The sequence below is a fragment of the Castanea sativa genome, chromosome 7, assembly GCF_040712315.1.
Source record: "Castanea sativa cultivar Marrone di Chiusa Pesio chromosome 7, ASM4071231v1".
In the NCBI taxonomy this organism is placed as follows: Eukaryota; Viridiplantae; Streptophyta; class Magnoliopsida; order Fagales; family Fagaceae; genus Castanea; species Castanea sativa.
Window position 1 is genome coordinate 8,242,837 of NC_134019.1, and position 18,895 is coordinate 8,261,731.

Below are 18,895 nucleotides of genomic sequence, written 5' to 3' on the forward strand. Positions count from 1 at the left end.
GATTACGACTACTTTTACTTTCCACATAATTTAGAATTGTGATGTGCCCATTGAGCATTATATTTATTTTGTTTCTGCATAGATGGACTGCGTTGATTTTAGGTAGGAACAAAGTGAATGAAATCCGAAAGGAGAGGAATCGAGAGGATCCAAATCCGATTAGTTTTTGGGATGATTCTGGCCATTCCTCCCTCTTTCAACCATGGGGGAGATTTCTGGCCATCCTCCCCTACCTTGGTCACTTTATCAAAGGATAGTAATAAATAAAATGAATGAGTAAATTAGACTTTCTGTCCCTGAAATTTATTGCAAGTTCCATTTAGTCCTTAAATTTTTAAAAATAGAATAATTTCATAACTCCATATATTTTTTAATTTACCTTACTAACAGGATGCTGAACACCCCCCCCCCCCCCCTTCCCTTTTTAATTTTTTGAGAAGGTGAAAAACCCTATTTTAAAGAGAGTAAATTGAACAAACTATATATTTAAGGAACCAAAATCAAACTATAGTTAATTAGATAAAATGATTTCTCTTCATGAACTTATTTAAAATTTAGATCACGTACCTTGTATTATTAAAAATTATTATAATTTGGTATTATTACTAAATCTTTACAACACGTAATAATGAAAAGGGTTAGGCCCTTTTATATATATATAACAACGTTCCTACAACTATTTGAATAATTGATTATTACAAAGTCTATCTTTTATCTTTGATTTCATTTTTATTTAAGGTGATATTATAATTTTGTGATGGCTTTAATACCCATGATATAAACAAGTTTTTTTCCTAATTAAACCTGAGCTTTTGATGAATAACTTGGTTTATTTGCAATCTCATCATATTCAAAGAGAAAATAGGGCTCATGAGTCATGACTTGGAATCCAGGGCCGAACTAATCTATATCAATCTCCCATAATATTTATCATGAAGCAAAAAGGTTATAATTTCTTTTCAGTGATGGGGTTTAGTCAATGGTTTAAAACTCAGGCATGTCCAGCAATTATCTTAGAGTGATCTATCCCGAAGATCTCTGAACCATATCAAGAACCCCACTTCATCGATCCCCCAGTCTCTAATATCTTCAAAAGAGACTCCCGTGGAAAGGCAGTATTGATTAAAACCAATATGAAAAATCCAAAGGTCCAACCGTCTCCAATAAGAACAAGTTATAAGAACTTAGTCTTATTATTTTTACGTGTTGAAAATTTAAAAAAAAAAATATATATATATATATATATCTACGTCAGAAGCAAATCATAAGAAAGTGCTTCATATTGTAGCAATTTACTGCTGAGGGAAAAACAAAATGTACAGAAAAGTAGATTTTGTCTTTTTTGGTTACACTCTTTCTCATCTTATTGGCAAACTGAGTTTAAAATAAATAAATTAAAAAAAAAAAAAAAACTTAGCTAAATTGACAATTAACTGGGCCTGCCCAGTGTGGCGTGGAGTTTTAAAGGTGTAAATTTGTTAATGAACATGGGAAAAAAATAAACAAAAAGAAAAAAAAAAAAATGACAGCTATCATTTAAGAGATTCTGCATTACTTTCTCAACTATCTTTTACAGAAATCAATTCCCTAGACTGCATGTATACAATGTGTGTTATCAATTGATTGAATAACCTAAAAATAAATATATAAAAGAAAGTTTTACAAGGAACTTAATGCAAAAAGAACAAAAATGAAAGAGTAAAATACTTAACTCACCTCATGCCACAAGAAGGATACCTCAAATGTGATCCGGCATTTGCTATGGGAGATACATCTTCATTCCCAGATCTGCAGGATGATGATTTACAAATACAGGGAATTTGCAAACATTATACCTCGGCGAAGGCTTTCACTAGCTGATGCAAACTTGTTCTCTAAATTAGCTTCACCAACAGCTTGAGCAGCAGTACGCAACTGAAAAAAAGAAAAAAAAGAAAAAAAAGAAGAAGAGGGAATTGGAATTCAGGGGGAAAAAAAGAGAGTTCTGAGTGGCAAATTTTCATATATCAAGAATTAACATTCCAGCTCCAAAGTATACAGATTCAAACAAAAGAACAGCTTGGGAAAATAGCACGCACAAACACACACATATTGCTTGTTCAACAGAGAACTGTCCCCAAGGAAAGTAACATCTGCATGTTTTGTGAGATTTGAATGAAAGCACCTGTTGAAACAAGCCACTGTGGCTCATCCATTTTTATGGTTTTCAAGAGAGCCACCAACTAGCTATTTAAAATATCATCACAATAACCCAAACAAACATCATCCAGGAACACAGCCATGGAGGTCACTAGACAATGACATAGTGTCCAACACCAGCTACTCCCAATAAATGTAAGAAGTGAAAAGCTATCCATACATGAAAACCCTTCTGTTACTATAATCTATCAAAATATTCTAATTTTTCCTCTCTCATATATAACCCTAGTTTTTGTATGTTACACAGTTATGGTATAGTGTGATACCAGCTACCCCCATTGCAGCACCACCACACCATCACCAAGATTCACTTGCATTCACTGCCATTAGCACCATTCTCATAGTCATAACAAGCATTACCACTGCAAAACTAGCGTCTCACAACAAACATCTAGTACCATATTGCCAATGCAGCACCAATGTCACCGCCATAACAACATTATCTTCATAACTGACACTATTACTACTAGGAGTGCTGGGGAGCCAATACGTTAGAAACTTCAACTAAGGAGTTAATGTAACATATAGGTACATCACTTGACCCAAAAGTTTAAACCAATTGGTTTGGCCTGATCATGTTAATTATGATGTATTAACCACTCACTCTTGTCATTATTATTCAATGTGAGTCTTCACTACTTCACTAACACACTACTTTTTTTTTTTTATATATATATATATATATATAAATAATGTAAAATTTATTCAAATCATAGAAAAGAATCACCCATATATACATGACACATACAGCTGGGATCATAACAATCAAGTACATACGTAACAAACATCCATCAAATCATAGATTGAAAATATGGAATGGCTTCCAACGAAGCACTTCCAATCAGTCAGCATTCTAAAGAAGAAAAATCTAAGCACAGCTATTGTCCTTTCTGAATCCTCAAAGCACCGGTTGTTTCTCTCTTGCCAAATGCGCCACATCAAGCAATGAAGGACAACCATCCAAATAACACCATTGTGATGACGACCAAACTTACATATAAATATTTCAACAGGTACCGTATCACTTGCAGCCTAATCTTTAAAATTACAGTCACTAATTACACCAATGCATTATATCTGAAATCTTCACCCCCCAACCCCTTTCCACAAAAGAAAAGGGGTTCATCCAAATAAAGAAAATGATAGGATTTCCATTCTTTTCATCTTTAATCCACTTATTTCTAAAATTCATTCTTCATGAGTTTTGCTATTTAAAAAAGTACTTGATTTCAATTGTCCAGTTCATAATTCAGGTAAAAGTTGAGTCCTAAATTCTCAGGTTTATCAAGTAGCATATAAACAATATCTTTAACATAAACCCCATTTATGTGTACCCAATGTTTTTAAAAAATAGGTCATTGAGAGAACCAAAAAGGTGATGGTTCAAGAAATAGAGGTCTATAGTTTGGGTCAACTGAAGTTGAACCATATCATCACACATATATTCTTTTTGGAAAAATATATTTCAGATAAATATGGATTTGTTGTGTAAATGTACAATTTAAAGCAATAGACCTAACATAAAGAAAAATCTTTGGCCTGATAAGGTATAATTGTCCTAGGTCTGAATCAAGTTGTTACATATGTAGTAGACATAACAACCCCACCCCCCCACGCAGAAACTCCCTTCCTTTCTCTCTAAGTAAACAGAAACCACACACCTGCACAAGATTGAACCCATGAATTCACCTTCCATCCTTATTTACACTGAAAGGAAATGCAATCTAACATCTCTCATCTTTTTCTTTCTGACTTGTATATATCAATATTTATGGTACTAAAATGCAATATTACTAATTGATGAAAGACTAAACTCAAAACTGAAAATCAAATAACATCATCCTGGATGATGCAAGACCTAAGCTCTACTGAAAATTGAAGACCATATGAGAAGAGAATCAAAGCAACCACCACCACTTCTTCTTCTTTTTTTTCTTTTTTTTTTGAGATAAATATAATACGCTGCTAATCCTGCAGCTCGAACCCTTTTCTCTCTTGACCCCCAAACACTTAGTGCATGGGGAGGTTCCAATTCAGCTACAAAGCCCTTGGCAACCAGCACTTCCTATTTATACCGCCACAATTCACAATATAATAGAATGAGATATCCAGAAATTTGATCAATTTACCTGATTCAAAAACTCATCAAGCCTTCTAGCACTTCTAATAATACTACCCTCAAAAATATCAGTCATTTGTATAACCTCTTCAAAATTTGCTCCCTGAAAGAATGAGTAAAAGCAGAATTACAAGCAGAATGGCTCATTAGTTAACAAACAATAGGAGAGAGTGTGGAGAGAAAAAGAAGGGAGCGGTTTGATGCAACACAAAACTAAAACGATGCAACAATAAAATTGAACAGAAAAATAAAGAAAAGATAACCTAGGAATCAGCACCAAGCGACATCACTAGCAGGAAGGATGAAATACAACATAATGCAATCAAATTGTTAGCCAAAAATATGAAAACTCTGTTCACAGCAGTGCTGAAGTTTAGAATTTTCATAATTCATGGGTCCAACTTTTTTGTTTCCTGAATATTCTGGGTCTAACTCACAGGAGTTTCGTGGCCTATATATGTTTTATCTTATAATAATGTGTGCTTTAGATTAGTTTATTTTGAGGGTCAAGGTTAATTGTTGCAATGGTTTTTGAGAATCTTATATAAGCTTTGTATTGGGACATTTTTTATCATTAGCATAATCTAAATTTTGATGGCCAGGATTGAGTTTCTCCCAAGCCTTGGAAGGTGTGATTCTTTCTTTCACTAGGAAAGAATAATTACTAGGAACCTACTCATGCAATGCTAGTTATTTAATGTTTTTCATAGTACAGCTGAAATTGTGAGCCCTTAATTCCCAATCAATTTCTCCAATTCCCAAATTGGCTACAAACCCTAACACTAATTTCCTGAAACATAATCTTCCATTGACATCCTGTGTCAAAAGGTATGATTGATACATTAGTACACGTGCTGTGTGCTTTGGCTTTTTTTGTATTTTTTTTTCTATCAATAAAGCTTATTACTTATCAAAAATGATTGATGCATCAGTAATAGACTAACCTTTGACCAAGAGTAAATCACATCCATCAAGTATGGCCTTACTGTGGATTCCACATACTCATCCACATTTACATCCAATTTGCATTCATGTTGAATCTGCAAAATAGAAATACGTTTGTAACTGTTCATTCGGCAAATTGAATACATGAACCAGAAATCAAGCTACAATGCTAAATGATAAAACACCTCTGCTATTCTTCTTGCACTTTCTTGGAGTTGTTGTAATGGTCTCCCAAGCTCCGTTCGCAATTGTATCTGTTCACTTGATTTATCTCCTGGTATAAAACAACTTGAAAGAGCAGCGATTTGGTGATGATCAAGATCATTGAATGTACCTGGTCAAAAAGATACAATCAGAATTCACATTCGTATTTATGCTAAATAATTTGATAATCAATAGAGGAGAGCAGTGGCAATTGTGGATTAAGTAGGTGTATGAACTATTGAAGATTGCTAGCAATTGTATTTTTATTTAGGTCCTCATAGTATTACTTTTTTTTTATAGGTAATTAAATTAAACCTCAGAGTTTATTACTGTATAAGGTTAATACTATTTTATTTCCTAGAAGCATGGTTATTTTTTGTACTTCAATAATGGTCAGGGTTTCCTATGTTAGTTAGAATTAGGCTTTAGTACTCCTATATAAGCAAAGTATTGTACACTTATGAAGGGGATTATTCTGATGAATAATTTTTCAATTGAAATTATCTCCATGATCTGGTGCCAACTCCAACTAACCCTAGGTGTTGACTTCTCTAGTGGTTTTCCTTTGTTTGGTGTTGACTCCTAGGTTTTCTATCTTTATTTTCCTATTCTTTAATTTTATTGTCAAATTGTTCCAGTTCATTCAACATCAAATTTGTTACCAGAGCAAAGTTCAGTTTGTTTGAAGCATTGCTGCAAGACAAATCAGATCAATTTTACAACAAAATAAAATAACAGAAAAATAAAGATTGAGAATCTAGTAGTTAACACCTAGTGTTGGTTAAAGTCAGCATCAGACTATGGAGACAATTTCAATAGAAAGTTTAATCAATAGAAGAATCCACTTCATAGGAGTACATAACTTTATGAATATAGGAGTACTTAAGCCTAATTTTAATTCGCATAGGAAACCCTAATTATTATTAAATTACAAAATTAACCTTCTAGGAAATAAAATACTAATAACCTAATAAAGTAATAAACTACTGGGACCTAAATTAAAAAAATGTGTCCAATAAAAAATAACAATTGCCTCTAAAAATAAATAAAACTAAATTAAAATAAAGATCTCTTTGTGCCTCCTGCATTATCTAGATCCTGCTCACTTGCCTCATGTGGGCATAATTCTTCACAAACAGATTTGTGAAGTCCACCTCGTAAAAATATAATGTTTGTACATAAGTAGTTGTTGTATATAAGAGAACATATATTTCTTAATTCTCCAGAGCTGGATAAGAACAGACGTGGAAAATTCCCATAGATTGGGGTCAGCTTTCTTATAAGCCCTAATGGGGCTAAATAGCCTTGATCATATGACATGTTCCTCATTAAATTTGGCCAGCCAATTCCAACCTAACCAGCCTAATATTGCACATAGTATAATTATAAGATTATTTTTTGATAATTAGATAGTTCAGGAAGAGAGGATTTGAGAAATAATTATAAGAATTTTTTTTTTGATAGGCAGAAAATAATTATAAGATTTTGAAGACCACAAAAGGAACAGTTCATGTAAAGTCACCATTAAACATCAGTTCAGTGACAAGGAGCTCATCGCCTGTGTCTATCAAGCAGGCTGCCCGACCCTTCAACTGGACAACACCATCAGCATCAATATGACCAAGCTTTTTCAAGACCCGTGACCGGTTCTTAAGTTCATCACGAAATTTTTGAAGCTGCAAAAATTGATGAGAATTCAAAATTAAACAACAAAACATATGGAAAAGAGAAGATTACCCAAGGGGGCATGTTAGATAACATCATTTAACATTAATATCTGACTATTAATATGGAAATCTGCATGGTCTTCCATATGCTTTTTTAACATGAGCGTATTCTCCACATATTAAGGAAAAGAGTGAAATAAATAAGATACCACAGCCAGACTCTGCAGGCTCATTCAAAAGGATCTACGCTGATTGTAATGGTTAAAACCAGTGAAATAATTTCTTTTCACGAAGGCAGAAAGAGAAACCAGGAGTGGGGGTTAGGGGGTAACAAGATTTGCAATCTAGTACACGCTCAATGTGGTTGACCCTCATCCAGTATTGAGTTCATGACCCAAGCAAAATGATTCAAATAGAAGTCATATCCAGTTAAGAAAGGAGCAACCAACAAAGGCAAACCTGGGAATCACGCATTTTCGACCTAAGTTGTTGAATTTCATGGTTCACCTCAGCTTTCCTCTGAAAAGATCTCATCTGATGCACGTCTTGAGACTGGATTTTCAAAATGAAATGGTTATGAAAACTCATTATAGCAAAGAACAATGTGACCTACACACATCTTCGAAAACTTCACAAAACGATAGAATAGCAGTGTTCATTCTAAAAACTAGGATAAACCTTGTTAAGTGGATGAGCATATAACTTCCGTTCAAGTTCCTCAATTTGGTTCACCAACTCAACAATTTCTGAATCTTCAATGCCCATATCCTGCATTTCAATATTAGAGTAAAAAAAAAAACACCAGTCTAGTTTTATCCAATATCCAACATTCTATCACACAACAAAAATAAAGCCTTCCAAATACCCATTGGTAAGTAGTCATACCACCTCAAGGACAGGTCATGTAGGAACCATGGTCATGAAGGGATACATGAAATCCCTGATTCCCATGCCTGCATGTACCAAAAGATGTCTTTATTTTTTAGCCTTATTATGTTTATTTTTTGGGGAGAGAAGGGGGTTTTAGGAGGGGGGGTGGGGGGTGGAGAGGAGAAAGAGAACAAGAGGAAGAAGAAAAAACAGTCAGTGGCAACAAGCACATCATAATATCTTAATACAGCTAATAGCTACCTTTACTGGAACCATGGTCATGAATGAATACATGACATCCCTGATTCCCATGCCTGTATGTACCAAAACATGACTTATTTTTACTTTTGGCTTTTAGGTTTTTTTTTTTTTTTTGTGGGGGGGGGGGGGGGGGGGGGTGGGGCTGAGAACAAGAAGAAGAAGAGGAAAAACAGCAACAAATTAGTGACAACAACAGGCACATCATATTATCATAATGCAGCTAAAGTAGTTACCTTTACAGGATTAAGCTTTGGAAGGCCTTGCGGAAAGCGAGTGTTCAGCTCCTGTAAAGCAAGCAATATACTTTGCCTGGCTTCCAGTGGCCGGAGATCAGGAGGTATAGATATCATCAGTTTGCTTAGAGCAGAAATTAGGGGCAACTGAACAGGGACCTAAAGTAGATAGAAATTAAAAAAATTAAACTCTAAACATTTCGCATACTTAGCATGAATAGTTCTCTGAACCACAACTAAAAATTGTAGTAGTAGTAGTAGTAATAATAATACTGCTGTCAAATATGTCTCAACTCACCACATGCATTTCACCCTTCTCTCCAGGGCGGGGCGGGCATGGTTTTGGCCGTGAACTATTCTCACTTGAACCAGGAGAGCAATGAAGTAAAGTATCAACAATATAACCACCCCCACGTGAAGGCAATGAACCAACCCCAGTGGATGGCCTTTTAACAACATTGACCACAACTCCCCAACCCCAATCTGTTCCACCTTCCCTTATCTTGACCTACAATCAAAAAAGTGCTTCCAAGTGAAACAAGAAGCATAAATGTACCATGCACCATCGTAACATGAAGCCAAGCATATGCCCTAAACTAGCATATACTGAAAAACAGTAAGAATTAAATGAAAGAAAAAGATTACAAGCAAAGCTACATAGAGAAAACATGAAGCCAAGCATATGCCCTAAACTAAAAAACCCAAATAAAAAAAAAAACTAAAAATAAGAAAAGAGGACAACAATATTTTATATTATCACATACCAGTCGACCAGGACGAAGATTGTAGAGGACCCTTTCAGGCCTAGTTATTTCTCCCATCAACTTCTTCTCAAGTTGGGCTATATCCAGTTTTAGCTTATGATAATCAGCAACTTCAGCCTACAGAAAAAACAAAAAGATATGAATAAACACAACAAAAATTAAAAAATGATTTTGTGGACTGTCCAAGGACCAAATGAAAAATGTTACCTCTCCTGAAGCATCAAGCATGGTAGCTTCCTGCTCCAGCTTGGAAACCTTGTTCCCTATATCAGGTAAGGCCTATGCAGAAGGAAAAATTGGTGAGTGACCAATCATCATGCACCAAGTAAAGATTAAAATAAAAGGATTAAAAGAAGGGTTCAGAAAATACCTTTTCATACTGAAATTGATGAAATGAATTCTTTATTACATGTTCAGCAGTAAACTGGCCTTCGGCACGACTCATTAAGTTCAAAATTGAGTAGTAGCTCAGCCTGAAAGTACTAACTAATGGAGCAGGTTTACCCAAAACCATGTCCTTCAGAGCATTCATCTCCATCTGTTAAAGATAAATAAATAATCCTCACTTGTTTTTGAAAATCCAACAAGAGATCTAATGACCATGGACTCAGGCACAACACAACATGGGACATGGAAATATAGCAATTCTTGAAAAATTAGGACATGATATGGTGGGGATATGACAATTAATTAATCAATATATATCTTTAGTTATATTTTATCTATTTGTAGGCATATTTTATGTTAATTTTAAGTTTTCAAAATAAATAACAACTAACCAAATCTTAAAAAACATAGTAACCCATGCCATACTCCTAGGAAAAGCTCGAACGACCTTCAACAAAAGGGATCTAAAATCAAAGGATTATTTTTAAATAAAAAACATTTTATTCTCCCAACCCAATGAGCAAACACTTGCAAGAGTGCCCCCAGCATGTCCAACATAGACACCTGGGGTTTTTGAAGTGTCCATGCTGCTTATGAAAAGCTAACTAGAAGCCTTATAATCATTATTGAGGCTTGACATGAAAGACCAATATTTCTTCTAAAAAATTGACGTTGAAATACCAATGTTTCTTTGAAATACAAATTAATGTTGAAATAAAGCAAAAATATCCCACAAGGTCAACGTCAAATAAAAACTTCATGCTGAAAAGGTTTTCTAAGGGTTTGATGAAAGAAAAGTTACAGAAAGTCTCTATGATCACGAGAATACATGAACAGAAAATCATGTAATACAAAGAGAGAAAACTAGCCATAGAATCACCTGCTCATCAATCATAATAATACAGATACCACGCTCATCTTTGCCGCGACGTCCAGCCCGTCCACTCATCTAAAATATCATTAAAAAATTTTATACGAGTGCATGTACAAAGTTGTCTTGCTGGATGCTAAAAAATAATTAAAAAAAGCAATGAAATCTTTGGTCACCTGTATATATTCACCAGATCCAATTAAACGATGACTATCACCATCCCATTTTTTGACAGCTGTGAAAACAACAGTTTTTGCGGGCATGTTTAAACCCATGGCAAACTGTCACAATGATAAGTTATTGTAAATCTTATCAATCATCATTTTATCCAGAGACTAAGGCAACAATAAAAGAAAATTTTTGATACAAAGAAAGGGGGTTTTCTTTTGGGGGGGAGGGGGGGTAATAGAGATAATCTTACTGTTTCTGTGGCAAAAAGGGCCTTTACAAGGCCTTCCTGAAAAAGAATCTCAACCAATTCCTTGATAACAGGAAGAAGGCCAGAATGATGAACAGCAATACCTCGCTGAAGTAGTGGCAACATTAACTCAATGGCAGGTAAATTTCTGTCCTCCTCATTCAAGCATTGTATTGCATTTCGAAAAACCTCTTGCACGGTATCCTTCTCCTCTTGGCTATTAAAATCAAGCTTGGACATGGACATCGCATGTTGTTCACATTCTCTTCTACTGAAGCTGAAGATGATTACCGGTTGGAATTTTCGTTCCATAATCATCTGAAAAAAAAAAAAAAAAAAAAAAACAACCAACTCAAGCAATAAGTATGCTGTGATATTTTATGCTATAAAAAACCAGCAAAGAAACCTAAGATTTTAATAACTAACAATATATAGTCAGTGTGCAGATCTGCCTGCCTAACATAAAAAATTCTAGTCCACTAAGAGTCCGTTTAGGAACAGCTTATTTAATTGAAACTGAAAATGTTTTGCTGAAAGTATTGTAAATAAAGCTAAAAGGTAGCTAAATTAGTACAATGAGACCCATGAATAGTACCAAAAATAAGATGAATAGTAGCAACAATAAGCTAAATAATAAAAAAAGTTGGCTTTTTAAGTCAATGTCAAACACAACCTAAGTATAAGTCTCCATCGTAAAGCAAACTTTTGTTGATAAATAGCAAGCAATACAATCTCCATCTAAAGTCAAACAATGAGAAGAGGTTGAAATCTAGCTATGGGAACCTAATTAACTCCTAAACTGCTGCAAGGGCAATCACATTTCTAAGAGTACAATATAGCAAAACAAAAAAAAAAATTATTCAAGCTTCTAATTATTGACTTCTCCCATATCCTCATAATATCAGCACAGAAAGCAAATATGTTGACACATCATATGCATGGAGGGCACTTGCCATCATTCCAAGGTCCAGCCTTTTTAATTCAATGCATGGGCATAAAAAAAATCTGAAAGTCTTAATTAATCTTGAATTGTAATGTAATTGATAAAAATATAAAGCCAATTGGTGCAATCAAGAAAAAAAATAAATCAGTAACAAAAGAACAGATCAAAGTACCAAGATTTAGACCACCTGAGTCAGACAGGATTAAATTATTATTTTTTAGAAATAAAAATAAAAAAGGAGAGGAGAAGAACCATCAGCATAAATTAAACAATAATTCAAGCTGCTAATAACATTGCAATCAAATGTAGCACCCAAAATTGGAAATATCACCTTCACAATTTTGGATATGTCAGAACCACCAGAAGCATTCCCACCTTTTGCAATTCTCCCACTTGCTCTTCCATTAACACTCCTGTTAATATCACCTAGCTTCTGCTTTGAGAAAGTATCCTGCAACTTCAGAAAATTGTCCTCTCTGAACTGTTCATTCTCATCAACCACAAGATACAATCCATTCCCACCCACGGGAAAAACATAATGTTGCAGAGGAGTTGGTCGGAAATCCGTGTAGACCACATGACATGGCTGTTTGTGAATATTACATATCCACTCAGCAAACTCAGTGGCATTCGACATTGTTGCTGAAAGAAATACCATTTTAATAGCTGGTGGCAAAAATATAATGCTCTCTTCCCAAACAACCCCTCTTTCACGATCCTTCATATAATGAATTTCATCAAAGATGACCCAAGCAACTTCCTTCAAAACCTCCGAACCCCTATAAAGCATTCCCCTCAGAATCTCAGTTGTCATGACCAAACAACTAGCATTAGGTGACAGAGTAACATCACCGGTCATCAATCCCACATCTTTAAACTCCTGACTAAGCTCTCTGTACTTCTGATTGCTCAAAGCTTTCAATGGCGAAGTATAAAGAACTCTCTGCTTCTCTCTAAAAGCCATTGCAATAGCATACTCAGCAACTGCAGTTTTACCTGCTGAAGTATGGGCTGACACCAAAACCGACTCATTCCGTTCTAAGCATGCCACAGAGACCCGCTGAAATGGGTCAAGCGTAAACGGGTATGTCTTTGCCATCTTGCCATTATACATTGGATTAGAGAGCGTTCCATGAATAGATTCAACCTTGGTTGAAGTATACCCACTTGGCACTGCAACCTCATGGATGCACGTGCGCGTCAGATTGGATTGATTTCGAAGGGATTCTTGATTGGGGGTTCTGGTCACCTCTAAATCATCAGGTTCGCTTTTTCCAGTGGGGGTAGATTGTTGAATTGGAGTTACAAGAAGCTCTGAATCTTCAGGTTCTCTTTGTCTTTTTGGAGTGGATCCTTGACTAGGGGTTTCGGTGACTGTAGATTGTTCAGTTTCAGGTTCTTTTCGTTTTCCAAGCGTCGGAGATTCTTCCATTGCAAAAATTAGACCTACTTTGGTTCTCAACTTCGCTTCAATATGGCTTAAGCTCGATCAACTAAAACCCTCAAATTATTTACCAAGGCTAGTTTCTGTACAGAAATTAGAAAATAACATATAAAGGTTCATATAAAAACAGAAAATTTTCATTCTTTAGAGGCTTCTAGACTTAAAAATTCTAATATGAAAAACCTACAACTTCTTTTAGTAATGCTAGGGATACTACAAATTTTACTGCATAAGACTTACAAACTGATGTGTACACCAATCACAAAAAAACATTCAAACATTCATTGTTGAAGTCCACGCAATCACATTCATTGTCACAGCAGCAACTTTAACCATTTCCAACTTCTTTTAGACAACAAGTAATGCTACAAACGCAACAATTTTCACAACAAATGTGTTGACCATTGACAAGTTTTTACTTGTTCTCATCTGGGCCCACCACTGACATCACTTTTTTACCTATCAACAACAAATTACCAACCCAACAGTTGTGAAATTTTTTGTCTCTAGACTTAACGTTAGGCAACACAAACAATATTTAGGGATTAATATCTAGGATTATAAAAAATATATATAACAAAAAATCCATTCAAGCCCTAACTTTCAGGTCCAACAGTGCGTGCTCTTCCTTAGGAATGTTTCAAAAAATCAAATTTTCTTTTACTTACATTCCAGTTGTTTCAGTAACCAAGCACCCTAGTCTGAATTCCACTTCAAAAACCAAAAGCGAAAAGAAATACATTACTTTGCTGACATTCAATGCTTTCTGCAGAAAAATCCTTCCTTTGTTTTTTGTTTTTGTTTTCTGCTAAGTAAGTATTAACTTAATGAAAAAAAAAAATAGGAAGGAACTAGATTTTTTCTAGCGTTTTCTCAGTTAACAAACACTGCTCTAAGTTCAAACCCACTTCAGTTGTAATTCATAAGCAAAATTAACACATTGAGATAAGAGAAAGAGAGAGAGGAATTAGGGTTTTCGCGTACCTTTCTTCAATGACGAAAGCGAAATAGTTAAGGCTAGCCGTTCTTTCTGGGCAAATCATGAGAGGCTGAAAGATCAAATTGAAATTAGGGATTTAATTTCATAGTCTATAATTTTTGGGCCGAGGCCCATTAAATATTATAAATTGTACGATCCTGGATTTTGGGCTGTTGGGCTGGACCTAAATTCGGCTAATTAACACCAAGAACTAATAGGACAAAGTTTGAAATAATAAAGAATAAGCATAGTAGAGTAAATGTTATAGATTTGAAATATTATCATAAAACAAAGAGAGAACCTTCAGTCAGGAGCTGGCATAAAGAGCCTTCTTTATGCTACCAATAAATAAATGCCACAATATATTTCTATTGAAAACCCAATATACTCCAGCACACATAATTATAACTCAATTAGACTCAAAATCTTCAAACACGTATCAGGCCTGAAGAACAAAACAGCCCCAACGGCTAAACCCATTTCATCTCCTCCTCCCAATCTTATTTTTGCTTTGTGGGCTATATACCAAGCAACATAAAGCAAATAAAACACCCACAACAGAAAACAAAAAAGCCACAGAATAGGAAAGAAAGACTCAAATTTTTTCCCTTCTATTCTAGATAACACACTCATATAATACATTCATGTCAAAACAAGAACAAGTGGTCAATATATGACCAAGAATCGCCCAAAATCAAGAACCATATTGCCAAACCAGCATCGTAGGTAGAGAAACAAGCCCTGAAGTAAACAAAAAAAACAATCACAAATTGATAACAAATATACACCCGCATAAGAAATCTATGTTTAGAAGAGAAAAATCAATAACTAATCAATACCCAGATGAGAAAAAGGCAAACCCATAATGTTAACAAGAAGTATAGAGCCAAAAGAATCAAAATAATGAAGACCCATTAAGTAAGAATCAGTGAAGAATCAAGAAAAAGGGGTAAACCTTGAACGACGAGGTGGAGCTCCAGTGCGGCAATGCCAGCTCCTAACCGACATGTGCGGCAGCTTCAATGGCGGGGTGGAGGTCCGGTGGTATAAGGAGAGGAGATGGAATGGGTTTAGGCGTTGGAGCTGTTTAGTTCTTTAGGTCTGATATGTGTTTGAGATTGAGTTATAATTGCGTGTGTTGGAGTGCATTGGGTTTTCAATAGAAATATGATTCTCTAAAACAAATTATCAAATGTTAAAAAAAAATTTTGTTAGAGGGAGTTTCAACCTATAGCGTCCGCTTCTAATAATAACTCTTTATCATCAGATCAAGACACCAATCAGTTTTTGGTATAAGCGGGAATTGAACCCCAGATCTCTTATTCAACTATTAGAGATTTTGATCATCTTATTGGTTCAAATTTGAATTTACTACTGAGACTACTTTTTTGCCCCAACAATAACAAATACTAACAACCTGCCATTTATAATTTGTTATGAAAATACTGTGGACATAGCATTTTTCTAAAAAATAGATGATCAAATGGCTCTTCCTTCGCTGGGCTAAGGGGTCATTGCACACACAAATATCCATTTGATAGAGATGATGAAAAAAGAGAGAATAAGAAAAAGACAAAAATACAACTTTGGTCATCGAAATTGATTGGAAGTTAACTACAAGTTGAAAATATTGAAGAATAAATTTACTGTAACCAAAATGTGGGGATCTAATTGACATTGACGGATTGACCCACCAAAAATTTATATTCAAAGATTGCCAAGTGAGTGCCTCACAGGACCCTTTTGAAAGAATATGATCCTTATCTCAATTACAATAGTGAGTTAGTGACAACTACCAACAAAATTATAGTAGCGTAATAGATGTTGGTAAAATATATTGTAGTAGCGGTTGATGAAGTCTATGGTCTATTAAAGGCATGCAATTTGAAGAAGAGAGGCAGAGAGGCATATATATTACATACTATTGTAGAATATTTGAGAATGGAGAATATTTCAAACTTCTCTTGTAACTTTACATGGTATCAGGGCTCTACAGAGCAATGTTGGTGTGTTCCTTTCAATTTTTTTCCCATCCTTATTATTTTCACTTCTCTTTGTCCCTGCAATGGCGTCTAATAGCTCCATGTCCTCCATTTCTACAATAACTTCTTCCTCTACCTCACCCATCGTGAAGCTCCATCATGTCATCACTATCAAATTTACCAGAGATAATTTTTTAGTTGGGAAGCTCAATAGGTCCCTTACATCCATGGTCAATATCTATTGGGCAATTTCAATGAGACTACACCGACGCCACCACCGATGATCACAGAGCGTTCTTGATCCTTTGATGAGGCTTCTGGTTGTTAGAAGATTTTAGTGAAGAACTTGTGGTAAGATTTTGGCTTTAATATCAAATTGACGTAGGACAATTTGGGAAATTTGTCTACTTGTACTTGTGGCAATACCAGTAAGTTTAGATTTAGGAAGATTTGTGGATTTTAGATTTAGAATTAAAAAAAAAGAGTTTCAACATATGACGTTCACTCTTGATGAGATTAAATTTTTTATTATTAAATCAAGACATTAATTGATTTTTGATGTAGGCGAAGATTGAATTCTAAATCTCTTATTCAATTATCAGAGATTTTATTAGTTGAGCTGACTGAAACCCACTAGATTTTGAACATTTTAGGAAAAAGGTTTTTGGTTCAAAATAGAAAGTATTTTATTATTGGTTGAAAAGAGAACATAAAGAAATGGAAATATAATTTTTTCATATATATATTTTTTATCAACTTCATCCCCTTTCAATATATTAAGCATTTCATAAAAAAAGAAAAGAAAAAAGAAAAAGAATGCATTAAGCACAAGTATATGTATTATTAGTATTAGGCCCCTAGTTTGACTAATAAACTAAAACCTTATAAAAAACTAACTTGGATCCAAAGATAATGAAACCTAATATATTTAAGTTATCCTAGTAAATTCTATATTAATTTTTTTTTTCTTTGGTTGAGAATCAATTCTATATTCAATTAAACTATAAAAACAATCTTAATTTGCAAGAATCAAATAAATTACAGATTTTCCCAGGAAATTGTCCATGACTATTATTATAAAAAAACCAAATAAAAAACTATTTTAATCTTAAAAGACTCATACTTAACCTTTAAAACCATACAACTTTTACTTCAATTGAACTTTACACTTAGACCCCATCAAACAGTAATACTTATTAGAATACACATGAAAATAGTAATATCGAGTTTATAATATATTACATAACTAGAGTATAACTACAAAATGGTCTAACCTTTGTAGTTGTAGACTGAGGTTATAAATAGCGGACACTAGACACACACAACCAATGTGGAATAAATATTACTACTTTTTTTTTTTTTGAGTAAACAATAAAATCTTGAATAAATAAATTTGCGAAATTGTAATAGATGGATTATCCATGGCAGCATCGATACTTTTGCCTCAAATATACTAGTTGCATCATAAATGATCCTAAAGTCATACTTTGGTAAATAGACTCCATTAAGCTTGAAAATCCAAAAGCATTTGCCTTTTAGTAAACACTTACCCACCCAAGCCACCCAAAGGCTCCCAATATGTTTCATAATGAAACACAGCAGCTACATTCCAATCAGAAATCTTTTTCAAGCCCAAGCCACCTTCTTTCTTGGGTAAACAAACTTATTACCATGCGTTGTGCAAAGGACCTGAGGTGTTCGTTAAATGCCACCTAAGCCTATCATGTATGCTAGTTAAACCAATCAAATCATACTTAACAGGCTATTGTAACTTGTGTTTTGAAAACAAGATTTCAAAATTATAATAGCGTGATAGATGTTGGTAAAATATATTGTAGTAGCGGTTGATGAAGTCTATGGTCTATTAAAAGCATGCAATTTGAAGAAGAGAGGTAGAGAGGCATATATATTACATGCTATTGTAGAATATTTGAGAATGGAGAATATTTCAAACTTCTCTTGTAACTTTACATGGTATCAGGGCTCTACAGAGCAATGTTGGTGTGTTCCTTTCAATTTTTTTCCCATCCTTATTATTTTCACTTCTCTTTGTCCCTGCAATGGCGTCTAATAGCTCCATGTCCTCCATTTCTACAATAACTTCTTCCTCTACCTCACCCATCGTGAAGCTCCATCATGTCATCACTATCAAATTTACCAGAGATAATTTTTTAGTTGGGAAGCTCAATAGGTCCCTTACATCCGTGGTCAATATCTATTGGGCAATTTCAATGAGACTACACCGATGCCACCACTGATGATCACGAAGCATTCTTGATCCTTTGATGAGGCTTCTGGTTGTTAGAAGATTTTAGTGAAGAACTTGTGGTAGGATTTTGGCTTTGATATTAAATTGACGTAGGACAATTTGGGAAATTTGTCTACTTGTACTTGTGGCAATAGCAGTAAGCTTAGATTTAGGAAGATTTGTGGATTTTAGATTTAGAATTTTTTTTTTTAAAGAGAGTTTCAACTTATGACGTTTACTCTTGATGAGACTAAGCTTTTTATTATCAGATCAAGACACTAATTGATTTTTGATGTAGGCGATGATTGAATTCTAGATCTCTTATTCAATTATTAGAGATTTTACTAGTTGAGTTAACTGA

General features: G+C 34.4%; 1 protein-coding gene across 1 annotated transcript; it reads right to left on the reverse strand.

Moving 5' to 3' along the window:
* Window positions 1-1,530: 1,530 nt before the first annotated feature.
* Window positions 1,531-14,398, reverse strand: LOC142643437 (DExH-box ATP-dependent RNA helicase DExH10). Its single transcript, XM_075818064.1, has 17 exons — window positions 14,310-14,398; window positions 12,213-13,408; window positions 10,942-11,256; window positions 10,697-10,801; window positions 10,530-10,598; window positions 9,633-9,800; window positions 9,470-9,541; window positions 9,263-9,379; window positions 8,797-9,006; window positions 8,499-8,657; window positions 7,813-7,902; window positions 7,594-7,686; window positions 6,990-7,143; window positions 5,449-5,597; window positions 5,263-5,358; window positions 4,329-4,421; window positions 1,531-1,914 (listed from the first exon to the last, which is right to left on the reverse strand). Exons 2-17 carry the CDS (start codon window positions 13,311-13,313, stop codon window positions 1,804-1,806), a joined length of 3,102 nt encoding a protein of 1,033 aa, XP_075674179.1. The 5' UTR covers window positions 13,314-13,408; window positions 14,310-14,398; the 3' UTR covers window positions 1,531-1,803.
* Between the last annotated feature and the right edge of the window lie 4,497 nt (window positions 14,399-18,895).